Below are 18,615 nucleotides of genomic sequence, written 5' to 3'. Positions count from 1 at the left end.
TTTTTTAAAAATAGAGATGCATGCGTATTAACCTCAAGAGACAAATGGGGACAAAGTTACAAATAGACAGTGACTTTGCCAAGACCGAACTTCACACAGTGAAACTGAACCATCCCTAGACCTTATATGCGGAGATGAACTAGAGATTGCTTTGTTTGAAAAGGAGAAAAGTGGGAGGCAAAATTAAATTTCTCTGCAACTTTCTACAGTGTGAATTTAATGCACATTCAAGGTCCATTTTGGACATGGCTCAAAGGCATAGTTTAGCATTATGTCAGGGGAGGGGAACCTTAGGTCCAGGTGTCAAATGTGGCCCTTTAGGTATCTTTACTTGGCCCCTGAGATGATCCCCAGGTCACACCCTCCTTAACTGCTTTTGCCTGACTGGAATGTATTTGAGCTATAGTGATGGTTCTTGTATGCCTGGAAGGAGTGTATGTGTGTGTGTGTGTGTGTGAGAGAGAGAGAGAGAGAGAGACTAGCTTCTGCATGGCTGTAATGTAAGGTAAGTGTTGCACCATTGCTCCACCTGTTTTGCTTCTGGCCCTGCCTACCACTGCTGGGATGGGGGGCCTGAAAGGCTGCCGACAGGGAAATGTGACCCGTGGGCTGAAAAAGCTTCCCAGACTGCTGCTTTCCTTTGGTGCGCAGCTCTACCTACCTAGAAGAACAGGAAGCCTTTCTGAAATGTATCCTTGGAGGACATGCATTGTTAGAAAAGTCACTTAAATAACACAGGCAACATCCAGAGAGAAAATAAATCCTGGTACCAAAAGCTGAACAAAAAACACCCAGCATATAATCTGAGGAGACATAAACAGAGAGATTTTGTCTTTCTTACTTCAGGCCTTGTTCATAGCAGGGACACATTCAAGCAAATATACAGACAAAAACTCCTTCAGAACTACACAGCCAATCAGAGCCCTTGCCTCTCTGGGGAGAGCATTCCACAATCAGGGAGCCACCACACAAAAGGCCTGTTCTCTTGTTGCCACTCTCCAAAACTTTCTGGGATGTGGGGTGGGGAGAGACATAGAGAAGTGTCTCAGATGACAAGCGCAGGGTCTGGGTCAGTTTGTACGAGGAGAGACGATCCTTGACGTATTGAGGTCCGTAGCCGTGCAGTAATTTGTCCTCCAGGAATTTGGTTAATTCTCTTTGAAAGCCACCCAAGTTGGTGTCCATCATGAAGGATAAGCCTATAAATAAGTCAGGATGGCTATGATCTCCCTCCACGGTTGGAGGCAGTATGCCTGTAAAAACCAGTTTCTGGGAATTACAAGACTCAGCTCCTGAACCAGTTGGGCCTTTGGCCTGAGGCAGCAGGTCTTCTGTTCTTCCTAGTCTATGTTCCCAAGATGTTCCACATAGGAATGATTTTTTCCTTCCAAGTGCTGGGTTTCCTCACCTGCGTACGTCTTGGCTTCTTCAGGTCTCTCCGTGAAAAGATAGAAACACACACTCTCAATTTCATGCCACGGTTACCATTCGGCTGTTTCTTTTGTGTTTTACATTTTGTCACGTCATTCTGATTCGTGAGCACACAGCCTGGCAGTTATACAAATGCCAGCCAGGAAACTTCTCTGTTTAAGTGACGGGAGAGGAGAACGGATGTACCACCGAGTGCAAACGCTTCAAATAAGCCAACAGGCCCTCCGTGATCCTGGAACCTGATACGCGAAAGCTTTACAATTCAACCGCTTAAGTGTTTTGATTCCATTTTAAAAATATCCCTGGGCTGGATGCGTTGTGTCCCCCCCCCCCCCGGGTCGCCTGAAGAAAGGAAACATTCCATTTTTAGCCAAGGTGCATGTTCTCCTAATAAGAAAAGCAGAACTGTAGAGATTGTGTAACATTTGTTCACCACAGTACAAATGGGGTTGCCTGGCAACCAGCAGGAACTGCGCTGGAGAATGAGACAGGCCTCAGATAAAGGAAAGCCTCTTAGAGGTGGGGGAGAGAAAGAGAGCCCTGGCCACAAAATGCATTCCTCATGCCCATGTATGAAACTTTCTGTCTGCTCTATAGTCTCTCATTGCGGTGGGCAGGAGTTGTGCTTCCTGCTGAAGATGCCTTCTTATCAGAGTGTTGTTTTATGGAATGCATATCCAACATTTATCTGATAAAAATAGGGACGTCCCATTCCATAATGATAATTTTACTATTTATACCCCTCCACATCTTACTGGGTTGTCCTAGTCACTCTGGGCAGCTTCCAACATATATAAAAGCATAATAAAATATTAAACATTAAAAAAACCCCTTCCCTATACATCTGATTGCCTTCAGATGGTTTGCAGGTTGGATAACTCCAACATTTCTCCATTGAAAATAGGGGCATGCTAAGGAAAAGTCGGACATTCTGGGATCAAATCGGAAACCAGGATGGCTTCCCCAAATTTGAGACGCCCCTGGAAAATAGGGACACTTGGAGGGTCTTGGAATGTAGTAATTATAATTTAATTAGGGGAAAGGTTTTGGGGTGGAGAGAGTCCAAGCTTCCTATGATTTTGTAGGAGTTCCAACCATGGAGGCTTCTTTTGAATGCATAGAAAATGAATTAAAAAGTTGTGAAACTCTGGCTTAAGCAAATTAGATCTTCAGACAGACCTGCTAAACAGATTGGGAAGAGAGCAGCAGAATGCCTGCATAGCACCTCAGATTCTATCCCTGGTATCTCCAGTTAAAAGGATCAAGTCGTGGGGTTGATGATACAATCTTGGCCTAGATGGACAAAATAGTTTGATCTGGTATGAGGCAGCACCCTGTCCTCAGAGATCAAGCAAGTTCTAAACTCTAAAAATGAAGTTTACTTTAACCGCAACACCACTCACCTTCTTAGAAAACATAGCTTTCAAAATAAAGTATGTGGTTTTACATACTCCTTAAGAAACAGCCCTTTGCTTCAGATAATTTAAGCTACAGGCCAAAAGCAAATGTCCCATTCTTGGGGAAGGTGTTCAAGTGAGTGGTTGTCAACCAGATCTTGGTTCTGCTGGATGAAACCAAGATCTGATTAGGTTCAGGCTTGGTTTTGGCACAAGTATCACCTTGTCTGTAGGAGTGGAAAAAAGGGTGTAATGCTTATCTGAACACTTGCATATCACAAGTTCTTTAGGATGACCTATAGACACAGGGGAAGTGTGACATTGCAGATTCTCCTTGATCTCTCAGCTAATGTAGGCACCATTATGGTATTTTTTCTAGGACAGCTGTTGGAGTGAGGGTGGAGGTCAGCACTTTGTGGTTCTGCTGCTACTTGGATACTTGGTCTCAAAAGGTTGCTTAGTCCCATGGACCCTCTAAATTTGGGGTTCCACGTGGCTCTGTTTTATTCTCCATGAAAATATACATGAAGCCACAGAGTGGGATCATTCTGTTCTACCTTAGCATATCAGGGAACTAAGGGCAACCTTTCAACAGTATGCCGAAGATACCCAGCTCTATTTTGCCGTAACATCTGGATCAGAAGAGGCTATGCAGGCCCTGGACCAGTGCCGAGACTCAGTGGTGGAGTGGATGAGGGCCAAGAAGCAGACTCCAAACACTGGCAAGATCACGATCATCATCATCATCATGTTATTATTTATACCCCGCCCATCTGGCTGGGCTTCCCCAGCCACTCTGGGCAGCTTCCAACAAAACATTAAAATACAGTGGTACCTCGCAAGACGGAAAACTCGCAAGACAAAAGAGTTTTTTGTTTTTTGAGTTGCTTCGCAAGACGAATTTCCCTATGGGCTTGCTTCGCAAGACGAAAATGTCTTGCGCCTTTTTCTTAAAACCGTCAATGCATTCCTATGGGAAACCGTCAATGCATTTCCTATGGGAAACCGTGCTTTGCAAGACGAAAAATTCACAAGACGAAAAAACTCGCAGAACGAATTACTTTCGTCTTGTGAGGCACCACTGTACAATAATTCCTCAGATATTAAAAGCTTTCCTAAACAGGGCTGCCTTCAGATGTCTTCTAAAAGTTGGATAATTGTTAATTTCTTTGACATCTGATGGGAGGGTGTTTCATGGGGCGGGTGCCACTACCGAGAAGGCCCTCTGCCTGGTTCCCTGTAACTTTGCTTCTCACAGTGAGGGAACCACCAGAAGGCCCTCGGAACTGGACCTCAGTCTCCAGGCAGAATGATGGGGGTGGAGATGCTCCTTCAGATCAGGGTGCTGTGGGTGAGCAGTTTCTGAGTCCAGATAATTGGTCAATTGCTTGCTTTGGATGGGGTTTTTTCCCCCTTGAAGGCACAGGCTCATAGTCTAGGGAGTGCTCCTGGATCTATCTGTCACTAGAGAGACAGCTACAGCCATGTCTGGACCAGGATTTAACTTGACAACCGTTGTCCATCCAGGATGGATTGTCATAATGTAGAATTGCCCCTTAGGTTGGTCTGGAAGCTGTGGCTAGTGCAAAATGCAGCAGCTTGAGTGCTACCGTGTAGGCCATTGCCACGTGTTGTTACACAACTGCTGAAAGAAATACACTGGCGGGGAATGGGCTGCATTGAAGATACCAAAGTATACAAGGTATACAAAGCCCTACACACTTTGGGAGCATGGTACCTAAAAAGATAGCCTTATTCCTTGTTTACTCAACCAATCACAATGCTCTGAAGCAGAGGGCCTCTTGTAGATACTATCTGTACAAGGCAGGACTCAGGCCTTTAGTGTGGAAACAGCCTCTTTTTGGAACTTCCTCCCTTCATATATCAGATATATTGTCTTTTTAGACTGATGAATGTCTTCGTTTTCCAACAAGGCTTTTAATTAGAGATCTTTATCCCAGTTTGTACTGGATTTGAAACTGTGTTTATTTATGGAATGTTTCAGTTTTGTCGGTGAAGTCATTTTTCATATTGCCGTTTTATTGTTAACCGCTTTGAGATCTTTCATAGGAAGTGATTCATAAATGGAACTGAATAAAGGATATTTTTTCCACTGTTGATACGGCATCGGTGCCATTAATTCCAGTCAGGTGTTCTTTTGTTTCACATATCTAAGCACTACAGCAGTTATTTGAATATAAGCCCCCGTGATGTGCTTCGTTCCTGCGGTGATATTGTGAGGAAAAACTTGACTTTAGCATTGTGTCCTCAAGCTTTGCCAATGAAACAATTAGCATTTGGTGCAGTGTGTATTATTCCCCAGTGCCTATTCTTTCCAAGGTTTAGGAGTTTAATCTCAGTGAACTTGTACAATAAAAAAAGGTGCTGAAAACCACACTTCTACCTAAATAACAGGGCTTAAATCACTGTTGATGACACTTCACTTGAGGGGGGAAAATAGGGCATGATGAACTCACCTACTTTTCCGCTGCCTCATTGTGAAAGAAGGCTTGCTTCCAGGTAAACACAGATAGGACCTGGCTGCAAAGCCCGAAACTATAAAAAGCACCTTGCAGTGAAACTGGATTATGAGAAGTTCCAGAGAAGTGTCTGCTTTAAGTGTGCCACAGCAAATACAAGCAGGAAGCCCACAGCACCTGGAAAGGCTCTAATAAACTGCAGCATAAATGTTCATATAGTAGGGCCTATTTCATCAAATACACGAAGTCATGTCTTAAGTGGGTAGGTATATATACTCCAGAGAAGAAAAACAAACTCAAAAAGGTCTAGCGATGCAAAGCAGGAATAGGTGTGTCACGGTACTAGGCAGTGTGCCAGTGAATCGAGGCTCTGTTCACAGGATATTGTAAACAAACACTCTAAAGGCGGGCAAATTACTTTCTGCGGTGATCCAGCCATTTGCAGGATTTGCTGAGATCAAGCTCCACGTTGCTAAATAATCCTTTGCATTGCTTGACCCTTTGGACTCCCTTTGCCCAAATAATAATCTCCCCCTTTGTTACTCAGGTGCCTGCTCTGGCTGGCATCCCAGAGCAAGAGCTCTGAGTGTATGCTAATGCTCAACTCGGCACTTGATCTGTTTGCTAGGTGCTGGCTTCCAGCACAAGCATGCGCCTCCATTTGGCCATGAAATTTCCAGCTCTGGCCGGTTCAACCAACTGCAGCCACTCTTGTACTCTATGCTCTGGGAACTTCCAGACTGGATGATTGCAACATGCTCTATGCAGAGCTGTCCTTGAAGACAACTCAAAAACATCAATTGGTTTAAAATGCAGTGGCCAGATTATTGGCTGGGTTCCATTTAGAGCTCACATAACCTGTCTGAAAACAGGTTCAGGGTGTTCATGTTGGTGTTTAAAGCCCTAGATTGCTCAGCTTTGACGACTCAGGCTTCAAATAGCTGAAATGCTGCCTCCTTGCTTACAGACATCCATGGGTGTTAAGATCGGCAGAAGGGGCCCTCTTGGTTGTTCTATTGCCCTCAGAAGTGGAGGGTGTGGTGGCCTAGAAAAAGGCCTTCTCTATGGCAGCCCTAATGTTGCAGAATTTCTTCCCCACAGAGGTGTGTCTGGCACCTTCACAAAAACATTTCACTGAATGCTGAAGACATACCTCTTTAGCCTGGCATTTGACACACCGGCTCCCTCAGCCAGTAAAGCGAGATGAGCGCTGCAACCCCAGAGTCGTCTGCGACCGGACCTAACAGTCAGGGGTCCCTTTACCTTTTATATGAGTGTAAGACACCAGAGATTTGTGTGAGTGTAAGCTGTTTTAAACGGATTTTAACCTTGTGTCTTAGTTGTTATAACCTGTCTTGGGACCTAAGGGTGACAGGCAGGTTACTGATATTAATAGCAGCCCTGACAAAAATAGTCTTCCTCAATTAGTATTGTCCCTACCAGTCCGTAGTTGTTTGTATCACTTAAGGATGGATTCACACTCAAGGCCTCTTCTAGTCTCGCCATTTGATTTGTGTCTCAGCTCTCAGGTGCCTTCTCCTCTCAGAAGCCCAAGTTATTTTAAGAGCTTGTCCATGGAGGACCATGCTGTTCAGCCTTCCTGGGATCTCTCTCCTAAGACAGAAAGCTCCAAATGCCACTAGTTTCCTCCCCTACCTGTTTCCTTGCCTCCTATCTGTTTTTTTCCCTCGTACTAGCCAGAGATGCTTGAGAGAATATGAAGGCATGCATTGTCCCCTTAAATCAATTTTCTATTCTAGGAACTGTACTTGGAAGGTTCTGAAAAGAACCATTCAGTGATTAAGATTACCTACAAAGGCATACTTACCTTTGGCCACTCACAACTGACATTTTCCTGAATAAACCAGACTAATTTTCAGTGTGTGAGGTCTATGGCTTGTGTTCAGCCACTATAATAGCCTTGATATCCAGTCTTAGTCCTTGACCCCCTGGTCACAGTGAAAGTTTCTCCTTCTATTCTCCTTGGAACAGGAGTTTAAATCCTTCTGTTTTTGTCATTTCTTCCCTTGGGTGGTTCAATTCCCTACCATTTACATTTGAACTTTTTCTGGAATACATAGGCCTCATTATTACAGCCTGGGAGATTCCTCCCACCAGTTCCCATTCCTTATACAGCAACAGTAATATTCCTTATCTCTACCTAGATTTGTCCCTGTCATAGAAACTAGTAGAGTGTAAAAGATGCTAGGTCCAGGGAGGGTGGAGCATTGAAGGCTTTGCACACATTTTACTTGAACTAACCATTTTAATCTCTGCAACTATGTCGCTCTAGCAATTGAACTACACAACTATTTCAGTCTTTGACCCCAATTTGGACATCTGTAACAAATGAATTTCTCTTGCATCTAACTGGGACTCAGGGGTTTTTGCTAATTCATCCTAGTAACTTTCTTACGGGACATGACTCTGAGTTCAGGTTCCTGAAGTTATTTTCGAGATATGCACTCCATGTATTTTGTAAATATCTTAGAGGCTGCTGTTGTGCAACCAAGCAATCTATAAATTTTGCTAAAATAAAATAAAAACAGAGGGCTGAGAAAAGAAGTAAGTCTTTCGCATGTCAGGGTGTTAGGCTTTCTGTCTCACTTCTCTGAACTACGGTGACAATAATGCTCTCACTTAGGCATTACTTCAAATAATGCTTCAAGGCATGGGTGAAGTATTTTCCCCAGTACTGTATTAAATGTTTTTCCCTCCTCCCATTCATATGAACTCCATTAGAAAAGAAGGAAAAAGTAGCCACGGGTGTTAAGAAAAATTGCATTCATATAAAACAAGTCACATTTACACTGTTGCAACAATGGAAGAATGAGCAGCACAAAATATAGATATTTCTTTCAATGGGAGTCAGAGGCTCAGCTAAATATCTAATTTTACCATTAAAGGCAGGGTGCTCATGTTGCACTTGAAACCTCCTTTCATTGAAAGCAGTATGCCAGACATGGCAAAACATATTTCCAACAAAGAAATACAAAGGATTTGAGAAAAAGGTTGTTAGAAACATTACAATTAAAAACACACACCACAGTTTATATTTTAAAATCTATCTGTTCCTATACATTAATTGAGCAGATATCCCCCCTTAGCTGGTGTATTAACTAATTAAATGCAATAAATGGATAACAGATTTTATAATTTTTTAAAAAATAAATCAGGAAGTTAATTTTATTAAGGTCCAAAGACAACAGTGTCTTTCAATGGGTGGTACAAATCCACTCACAGTAATATCAAGTATGCTACAACATTACAGAAAGTCTAGAAGAATGTTACTCGTCAGTTTTTCTGCAATTTTCGCTCAAAGTATGTGCAAATCTTCCTCATGGGAACCAAAGTAGCTACGCCCTGTGAGGGGAAAAGAAAGGCAGAGTTAGGTATCAGGTCAGACACACTTATAGACATTGGATATGTATTTTTTTTTGAAAATTTTATCCTCTCTAAAGCCATTCTAGTCCAGAAATTTGAATCCTAATAATGAACTTCCTCAGGATCCTCATGTACCCAAAACAGCACCATTAATGCTGAGGTATCAGCAGTCTCTAGGGAACCCCAAGGTTTGCAGAAGTACCAAAAGGAACCTTATTTTATAATATTTTTGTCTCATTCCTCTCCCCACCACAAAGTTTTCAAACTGGCACAATATGGTTGTCCTCCACCGCAGACAACATAGTTGTGCATGGATGTGAACCCAGACGCTATCAAGCATTATGTCAAGTCTTAAACCTTACTGGCTCTTGAGAAGACAACTAACCACAGAATGCAAGCCTTGCAGTCCATAAGTATCAAATTGATGCTGCTGAGGAAGGGCAGAACCACCTTCTTCTCTCAAGGAAAGGGCAGCCCTGAGTTACCCACTCATTATCTGAGTGAGATAGTGTTATCCTCACTGCAACTCTCAGAGTGCAGGATCTGTACTATGAAGTACTACTGCCTTCCAGAAAACATAATCAGAGAAATTAAGCAAGGTGAAGTTAGCTACCCATGGAGCAAGAGAGCCCCAGTTCTGTCCTGGTCCAAAAAATGGCAAATACGTTTCCCATAACCCCAAAGCAAAGTGTCCTTCCTATCACGGAATGGAATGCAGCAGTCCTGTTATAAATGTTTCCATCCCCATTACACAGCTAAGCTCCACTTCCTTGTATCTATTGCTGCAGCTTTGCCTGCTGTGACAGAGCAGGAAAAGAAACTCAGATAACAATGGATGATTTGCTTCCCGGTGCTGTTTCCTGCTGTCAGCAACAACCCTCATCAAAGCCTTTAAATGGGATTGAAGGGAAGGCAGAAAATGCTTAAAAATGCTCAAGCCACTCTGAGCAATAAAACAGGGTGGGGTAAACATTCACATAAACGGGCTGCCCTACTTCATCTGTGCCTGGCATGTCCTAGTAAATGGTAAAGGGACCCCTGGCCATTAGGTCCAGTTGTGGCTGACTCTGGGGTTGCGGCGTTCATCTCGCTTTATTGGCCGAGGGAGCCGGCATACAGCTTCCGGGTCATGTGGCCAGCATGACTAAGCCGCTTCTGGCGAACCAGAGCAGCGCACGGAAATGCCGTTTACCTTCCCGCCGGAGCGGTACCTATTTATCTACTTTCACTTTGACGTGCTTTCAAACTGCTAGGTTGGCAGGAGCAGGGACCGAGCAATGGGAGCTCACCCTATCGCGGGGATTCGAACCGCTGACCTAGGCTCTGTGGTTTAACCCACAGCGCCACTCCCATTTTCCTCACTTTTGCCAGCCACATCCCTTTAACATATCCCCATAGCACCGTCTGCATCACCCCCATCATTTCAATGCCACACCACTTGCCTACAGAAAGGGGAGGATGTGGGGAACAATGATCAATGATCACTTAGAATTTGAAGTGAGAGGGATCCAAATCCTGAAACATACTGTACAACCTTTTAAATTGTGCTGCAAGCACAATTCATAGTGTTGGTGCTGACCTTTAAAGCCTTTGGCCTTTTTTCAGCCGGAAGTCGCTGGAACTCAGTTCCTGCACTTACCAGATGGGCGCTATTGCCATTATAAGAGAACAAGAGAGGTGTTCATGGTGCTTCCTGCACCTATTTTTCTAGAAAAATAGCACTGCTGCCTGGTATACCTGAAGGAGCGTCTCTACTCCAATCATTCAGTTCAGACACTGAGATCCAGCTCCGAGGACCTTCTGGCAGCTCCCTCACTGTGAGAAGTGAACCAGGCACAGGGCCTTCTCGGCAGTGCTGCCCGCCCTGTGGAACGCCCTCCCGTCAGATGTCAAGGAAATAAACAACTATTTGACTGTTTAGAAGGCATCTGAAGGCAGCGCTGTGCAGAGACGTTTTTAATGTTTGATGTTTTATTGTGTTTTCAGTATTTTCTTGGGAGCTGCCTACAGTGTCTTGGGCAACCCAGTCATATGGGTAGCATGTAAACAACAGTTTAAGTGAAATCAGAGCAATGTCTTAACAATTCTGGAATTGGTGCTCTTTGGGTTCAGAATCCACACAGTACTGTTTGTGCGACAATGATGTCAGCTTTGTTCAGTGATGGCATCTTCCCTTTGGGAATTTTTTTGAAAGGGGGAAACCTCCAAAAATAGAACACACACACATAAATTAAACATTGGGAGTGGCATGTAACAAGTGGACTATCTCAGGGACTGCAGGTTCTCCTCAGGCACCACACACTGGGAACCCCAGAAATAAACTCAAATATCAAAGATGTTGTAGCCAAGTTAAATGTACTTACAGGCCCTGGTGACACAATTCCTGTCCCAGCTTCCAGTCGCCTCGTGCTCAGATTCCGCAATGGCTGGGAACTGCAGCCAGACCCATTTGGACAAGTAGGCTTGCTATTCCGCAGCTTGTCCCCTAAAGCAGACAGCCAGTTTCTTTTGTCTGGAGAACCATTCTCCTTGTCCGCCATTTTCCCACAAGGGGCCTTGAGAGGAAGCGAAAGGTTTGAGAAGCTTGCAGGGGAACAAGGATTTCCAGGTGGGGAAGGTCCTTCCAGGCTTTCACTGGCCTGAGCTTGACCACTGAGGGTCAGGCAGCCTTCCCCTTCTAAGTCTGCTTCCAAAGTGTCCTGCTGTGGCCTGGATTTTTTAGGCACCGGGTGAAGATCAGTCACACAGTTGCAGGTTCTTAGGCACTTGGCAGGTTCTTCCTTGCTGGAGTCTAGCCTCCTCTTGGCTCGCACCTCAAGCCTCAGACGTGGCGATTCAGAAGCGGCGAGGACCTGAGAAATCTCTGCCAGGGCTTTCACATGGGAAGATACATTTGGAGTCTTGGTAACCCACTGCCGAATGGACATAACTGAAGGAGGAGCTGGTTTGGGCATTCTGTCTGTAGCGGTTTCCTTCTGCCTTGTTGGAATGTAGGCCAATGTGGCTGGAGGTTTGACCGATGACGATGTTGGTGTGCTGGAGGGAAGAGGAAGATCTCCGGTGTAAGCTGGAGCGCACGCTGCAGGCTGCGGCGAAGAAATAGGGGGGCTGCCCGTCAGAGAGGCTTTAGCAGGAGTCCCCTGGCTGCTGCTTTGAGTTCCTGAAGGTAAAACACAAAGCCCAGATGAGGACAAAGCATCCCAAGTGTGAAGAAAGCAAGGGCACAATCAGGACATACTAGCATTCCACATAGTCAAAGGGTCTCTCACTGCAAACTTCTGAGGATTGCAGCCTAAAATTATGGACATGCATGCAAGTAAAACAAACACTGAAGCAAGACTCATCTTCTTGAAGGTTTCAAAGACTTGTACAGCGCCCTGCCTCCCAGCTTATAGCTCTGAAGTGAGAGGGAAGAAGAGCTTGCTCTATATTGCAGTCAGTTTAATAGTCTCTGCACAGCCGCACCTAGTGCCAATCGCTAGCTGGATGCACGTTTTATTCCAATAAAATAGTACCTGGTTAAGGCAACAGTGAATCGGAGTGCAAATAACTATTGTGTGCACATAGCACATGTTTGATGTTCAAAAAGCCAAAGTATGTAGGAAGTCTGCCTATGTCTGCACGATCCTTGCACTTCCTTTCCCATTCCTGAGCTGAATAAAGAATAAGGTATCCATTTTTTTTCCTAACAAGAGCCAACTTTTTCACTGTAAATATCCAGCACGGACATCACTTGCAGTTTTCAAGCTGGGAGATTTAACAACTACTTCTGTATCAATAGGAAGTTGGTTTTTTAAAAAGTAGGTTTCCTAAGAGGACAATGACGTATGCGTGTGTACACGAGATACACACAGCACGAAAGAACTGGCACATACCCTCCTATTGTTCTGCAAGTTTCCTGCGAGTGAATTCTATGTTGGCAAAACAATCCCTTTCTTCCATTTCTCTGGGTTGAAAGAAGCCATTTTTGAAGGTGAAAAAAAACAGCCTCCAGGTCAAAAGCAGTATCTGGGATACCCTCTCTTGTGGGTCTGGAACAGGGGTTCTTACATACCTTTTGGATTTGTTAGGGGGGGTTTTTTAGACAAACTCATGGGATTTGGGATAGAATTGGAAAAACTTCTGGTCCCCAAGATCAAGATATTAGGTCTGGTGCCAATAATTTGCTACACAGCTGTAGACCCATACAAAATTGCTTTAGTACATCAATTGGACCTTCACAAATTGTAGTGGTTATTAATAGTTTGAGGTTCTATAATAATAATAATAATAATAATAATAATAATTTATTATTTATACCCCGCCCATCTGGCCGGGTTTCCCCAGCCACTCTGGGCGGCTTCCAAAAGAATATTAAAATACTGTGATACATCAAACATTAAAAGCTTCCCTAAACAGGGCTGCCTTCAGATGTCTTCTAAAAGTCTGGTAGTTGTTGTTCTCTTTGACATCTGGTGGGAGGGCGTTCCACAGGGAGGGCGCCACTACCGAGAAGGCCCTCTGCCTGGTTCCCTGTAACTTGGCTTCTCGCAGTGAGGGAACCGCCAGAAGGCCCTCGGTGCTGGACCTCAGTGTCCGGGTAGAGCGATGGGGGTGGAGACGCTCCTTCAGGTATACTGGACCGAGGCCGTTTAGGGCTTTAAAGGTCAGCACCAACACTTTGAATTGTGCTCGGAAACGTACTGGGAGCCAATGTAGGTCTTTCAAGACCGGTGTTATATGGTCTCGGCGGCTGCTCCCAGTCACCAGTCTGGCCGCTGCATTCTGGATTAGTTGTAGTTTCCGGGTCACCTTCAAAGGTAGCCCCACGTAGAGCGCATTGCAGTAGTCCAAGCGGGAGATAACCAGAGCATGCACCACTCTGGCAAGGCAGTCCGCGGGCAGATAGGGTCTCAGCCTACGTACCAGATGGAGCTGGTACACAGCTGCCCTGGACACGGATTTAACCTGTGCCTCCATGGACAGCTGTGAGTCCAAAATGACTCCCAGGCTGCGCACCTGGTCCTTCAGGGGCACAGTTACCCCATTCAGGACCAGGAAATCCTCCACACCTGCCCGCCTCCTGTCCCCCAGAAACAGTACTTCTGTCTTGTCAGGATTCAATCTCAATCTGTTTGCCGCCATCCATCCTCCAACCGCCTCCAGACACTCACACAGGACCGTCACCGCCTTCACTGGTTCTGATTTGAAAGAGAGGTAGAGCTGGGTATCATCCGCATACTGATGAACACCCAGCCCAAACCTCCTGATGATCTCTCCCAGCGGCTGCATATAGATGTTAAAAAGCATGGGGGAGAGGACAGAACCCTGAGGCACCCCACAAGTGAGAGCCCAGGGGTCTGAACACTCATCCCCCACCACAGCTCATTTACTTGCAAAACTAAGCTGAACAGAAAGGCAAGGACTGCAAAGCCTCTCGATTCAGACAGAAACAGCAGCAACTGCAATTGTTCACGACAAACCCCTACTAGCTCCCTGCTCCTTTGCACATGCCACACCTCCAACTTGCTATTCTGAACCTAGGGCAGACTAATGTCCTCTTTTATCCTCTCCACTAATGCCCCCTTTTTCTGCAAATAACAAGAAAGGAAGAAGAACACTGTCCTGAATAATTTGCCACACTATTTCTATTTGCTCTGAATGGACTGTAGGGCAGGAAAAGTCAAGTCATAATTTAGTGGCCTGGACTGAATGCATATCCTTCCTGTTACCTCCACAGAGTAGGGATCTGTCTTGCTATCACCCTGTTAAGTGCCAAGCACACTGACAACAGTACAATAAATAGCGTAAACCTGGCTGGTAATTCTGTTCACAGTAGGATTTCTGGATTTGAGATTACAGTTTAGCAACTATGATTGTATCGGCCACTGCAGTCCCATGGATGGGCAGGATACAACCCAAGGAGGTGCTTAGGGCTGTGGACAAAGCCCAGGAGTACTGATTTTACTTAGGAAACTTTTGGGGTGGGGATGGAGGTTGTATAAACCTTAACTCTGAACCACTAGTTCAGCACTACATAACTAGAATTCCTCTTAATCCAAATATTTGTATGCCCTACCCAGAGGATTTAGATAAAGATGGTTTTATTATTATTTATACAAGCCAGGTTGAACCAGGAAACTCCATTTGTTTACATTCCTTGTGCTGCATTGTCCTAGAACAGTAATAGACACATGCACACCCCTTCCCAAACATAGCTTGGCCAGGTAAATGAGCTTTAAAGAGAACTGTAAACACACAGCTGCTGCTGCTGCCACAATTGCATCTCACGGCTGCCCAGAATTTGATGGCTTCCAGATGTTGGACTCCAATTCCCATCAATCCCAGCCAGCATAGCCAACGATCAGGATGATGTGAGTTCAGCAACATCTGGAGGGCCACAGGTTCCCCACCACTGCTATGAAGAATAGCACTGCCATGAAGAATAGCTCTTTAACTTTTAACCATTTCATTAGTCTTGTAAGCTGGTGGTTCTCAATTAGCTAAGTACTGCAGACCCCCCGTTCTTTCAAAAGCCAAGCCATGGACCCCCTACTTTTGAAAAAGTCGATTATCTCTGTGGTAGTTTTTGTTATGTGAATTGTGCTACTGTACCCTCCAACATGTTCCAGCACAAAACCGGGCTGTACTCCTGCATGAGTCATGTGACCCACACAAGAGCATAGTACCCCCAAATGGGATGTCCCGGACAGCTGGTGGTTATGTGCCACAGACCCCCTGGGAGGATTACACAGATCCCCAATTGGGAACCACTGCTGTAAGACATTTGCTCCCCAGCAGGGCATCTTTCCCACAATTGTCAATGGATGCATGCATGCATATTTATTTATTTAACTTTACTTTTTCATTGAACAAAAACCAAACACTACTTTTCCTTCAGAGCAGGTACCTCTTTCAGGATTTTTTTTTATTTATGAGTTGCTAAGAGGACTCTAGCCAGCTCCTTCTGTTTCCTGTCTGTAGATATCATCAATCTTTTTAGAAACTGGGGAAACTACTCCAAAAGCTTTTATTTTTATGTGGTGGAATGGAGGGGAAGAGCTCTCTCTGCCCTCTGGGTAAGAATACAACACAAAAGCAGCCCAGCTGGATTAGACAAAGTGTCCACCTAGCCTGGCATTGTTTCTCTCAGAGATAGAGGTCCAAAGAAGACTTCACAGGGCATGAGCATGAGGGTTCCACCCCCCACATCCCTATATTCCCAGCATCAGACATTCCGAGGTATACTGCTTCCAGACATCAGGCTCCATTAAGGCTTATGGTTAATAGCTATGACCAAAGCTGCTCTATGTATTACTCCAGCCCATTTTAAAGTCCTCTAATCTAGTGGCCATTATGTTTTGTGGCAGTGAATTACACATGGTAATCATGCATTTCTAGTCTCCTGAGCCTAAAGCCCATCAATTTCATCAGCTGACCTTGGAATTCTCGTTTTATGGAGGCAGAATTTTTTCCCCTCATTGACTCATTCCATTCCTCATTATGCACATGCAGCTTCCAGGTCTCCGCCACTCCAAACACTACCCTTTCCTCAAAGAAAAGATGCCTCATCCCTTTGGCAATCTGGGCTGCCCCTTTTTCAGTGATATCCACAGAGTGACCATGCATGTATCATAGAATCATAGAATCATAGAGTTGGAAGAGACCACAAGGGCCATCGAGTCCAACCCCCTGCCAAGCAGGAAACACCATCAGAGCACTCCTGACATATGGTTGTCAAGCCTCTGCTTAAAGACCTCCAAAGAAGGTAGACTCCACCACACTCCTTGGCAGCAAATTCCACTGTCGAACAGCTCTTACTGTCAGGAAGTTCTTCCTAATGTTTAGGTGGAATCTTCTTTCTTGTAGTTTGCATCCATTGCTCCGTGTCCGCTTCTCTGGAGCAGCAGAAAACAACCTTTCTCCCTCCTCTATGTGACATCCTTTTATATATTTGAACATGGCTATCATATCACCCCTTAACCTCCTCTTCTCCAGGCTAAACATGCCCAGCTCCCTTAGTGATAGGTTCACTTCTCCCTATGTGATAGGTGCACTTCACTCTACAGTATGCAGTTGAATTTCTGGTATTGTTCTTTATTGACATCTATTATACAATTCTTATGGAATTAGGGTGTGTGGCTATCTTAGCCACAAGATGGCTGCTAAGTCACTCCTCGGGATGAAAAGCTCTCTAACTACACATTGGGAACAGAGAAAGAATGATCCGAACACCATTAAGAGATCAGCAACACAGGATGCTGCAACTACATCTGAACTGAAGGAAGGAGAATGTCTTGGCACATCTTAAGTGACCTGAACTTTTGCTTTTGTTTCAGTTTACTGACTTTACTTTCTTTGCTTAAAATAGACTGTGTGTGAATGGACTGTATGCTTGTACCTGTAATTGTATGGTTGCAAATGAGACTATGGAGAACATATTATGAGAGAGGCTTTATGCCTCAAGCAGAAAGACAGCCTGTTTCCCTATTACTGTGAAATCCTGGGGAGCACAATCCAGAGAGTATTAATGTTTTAAACTGTATCATAGGATCAGTCTACCGGCAATAATAAATGTTGTGCTAGCAAATGGTCTATGCCACTGTCTTATGCTTTAGCGTTTAAGTGTGAATTGTGTGATTCAATCACAATCCACTGAAACAGACCTATAGTTTTACCACATTGGTGGTTCTTTTTCTTCTTTGTTATTGAGTTGTGGGAAGAAAGGGATAGAGGGAAGAGAGTGTTTCCATGAGTATGCTTCAGCAATTGTGAAGTGACAGATTACTGAATTTTCCACATGATCACAAAACAATAAAACTGTATTTTTTGGAGGAATATTAAATAATCTAGAACCAATTGTTTGTGGGATAACATGCTGGAGTTTATAATTAAAGGTTAAAACCATAGAGCAGTGATGGCCAAACTTGGCCCTCCAGCTGTTTTGCAACTACAATTCCCATCATCCCTAACCGCTGGTCCTGTTAGCTAGGTGGGAAGGAAGGCTGCCTGATTATGATTGATGAGCTTCAGTAATTTTCAGTTGTCTCAAGTGGGCCCTGGGAGCACAATGTCTGAGAACCTGTGGACTACGCAATACAACCAATTGTAACTTTTCTTTATTTGCATAATTCACAGAGAATCCTTAAAAGATAGATAAGAAAAATTATCCTTGATTTTAGGGCCAAGATAATCAGCTCCAGGTGACCAGCTTACTGCATTAACTTGCAGAGCTGTTTGAATGCTTCCACTTCTTACAAATCTGTGGCAAGATTGGGTTTTACCATGCCTTTAAATGCTGTTTTAAGCTGGTAATCACCGAGCCACAATTTTGCCACATGTCTGCAATGCTTTTTGACATTCAACCTGTTACCTTGAATACACACGTTCATATTCTGTGGCAGCTGTATTCTCTCAGCTGCACATCAAACTGATAACCTGAATTAGGCTTATGTACTTTTAATTACTAGTCTTCCATGAGCTATGCAGTAGGGTGGAAAAAATCATCTTCCAGCTACACAGGTATCTCACACACTGACAAGACATCAGTTTCATATAGCTGTTGCGAAAACCGTTCTTGAACCTAATTTATGCTATGCCTCTGCTTTATTAAAGAAATTGCCCCGAAGCTACAAATCTACTGCACAGGAGAGAACGTTTGTCAGCGTCTCGGAAGTTCTTACCTGTTCCACTTTGTTCTCCCACTTTCTTCTGGCAGGCCCAACCCACCAAGCTGCTTTTGTCTAGACAGTTCTCTTCTTCGGTTCCTCGCTTTAAGCGCCAAATCTTGATGGTGTTGTCGTCTGAACATGTGGAAATCTGCAAAAGAGGACAGGGAAATGCCACACTTCACAAACAAGGGAAGATATTGACTCTATAACAAACAGTGGCGAGTTTTGGGAATGGTAAATGTGTCAGAGAAGGGACTTGCAGCTATCCTGCTA

At 44.4% G+C, this 18,615-nt stretch overlaps 1 protein-coding gene across 1 annotated transcript in view; it reads right to left on the bottom strand.

The window, feature by feature from the left end:
* Window positions 1–8,075: 8,075 nt before the first annotated feature.
* The window catches only part of DTL (denticleless E3 ubiquitin protein ligase homolog), a gene marked incomplete at its 5' end in the record, with an annotated part of 33,187 nt that continues 22,647 nt past the window's right edge, over window positions 8,076–18,615 (bottom strand). Inside the window, 3 exon segments of the mRNA XM_083433031.1 lie at window positions 8,076–8,671; window positions 11,056–11,852; window positions 18,355–18,490. Of these exon segments, the coding sequence (XP_083289157.1) occupies window positions 8,603–8,671; window positions 11,056–11,852; window positions 18,355–18,490 (1,002 nt within the window). The 3' untranslated portion in view covers window positions 8,076–8,602.

Source organism: Podarcis tiliguerta (genome assembly GCF_965153285.1).
Source record: "Podarcis tiliguerta genome assembly, chromosome: 3".
NCBI classification, from domain to species: Eukaryota; Metazoa; Chordata; class Lepidosauria; order Squamata; family Lacertidae; genus Podarcis; species Podarcis tiliguerta.
The sequence above is the reverse complement of the archived record's forward strand: the minus strand, read 5'-3'. Positions and strand labels throughout refer to the sequence as shown.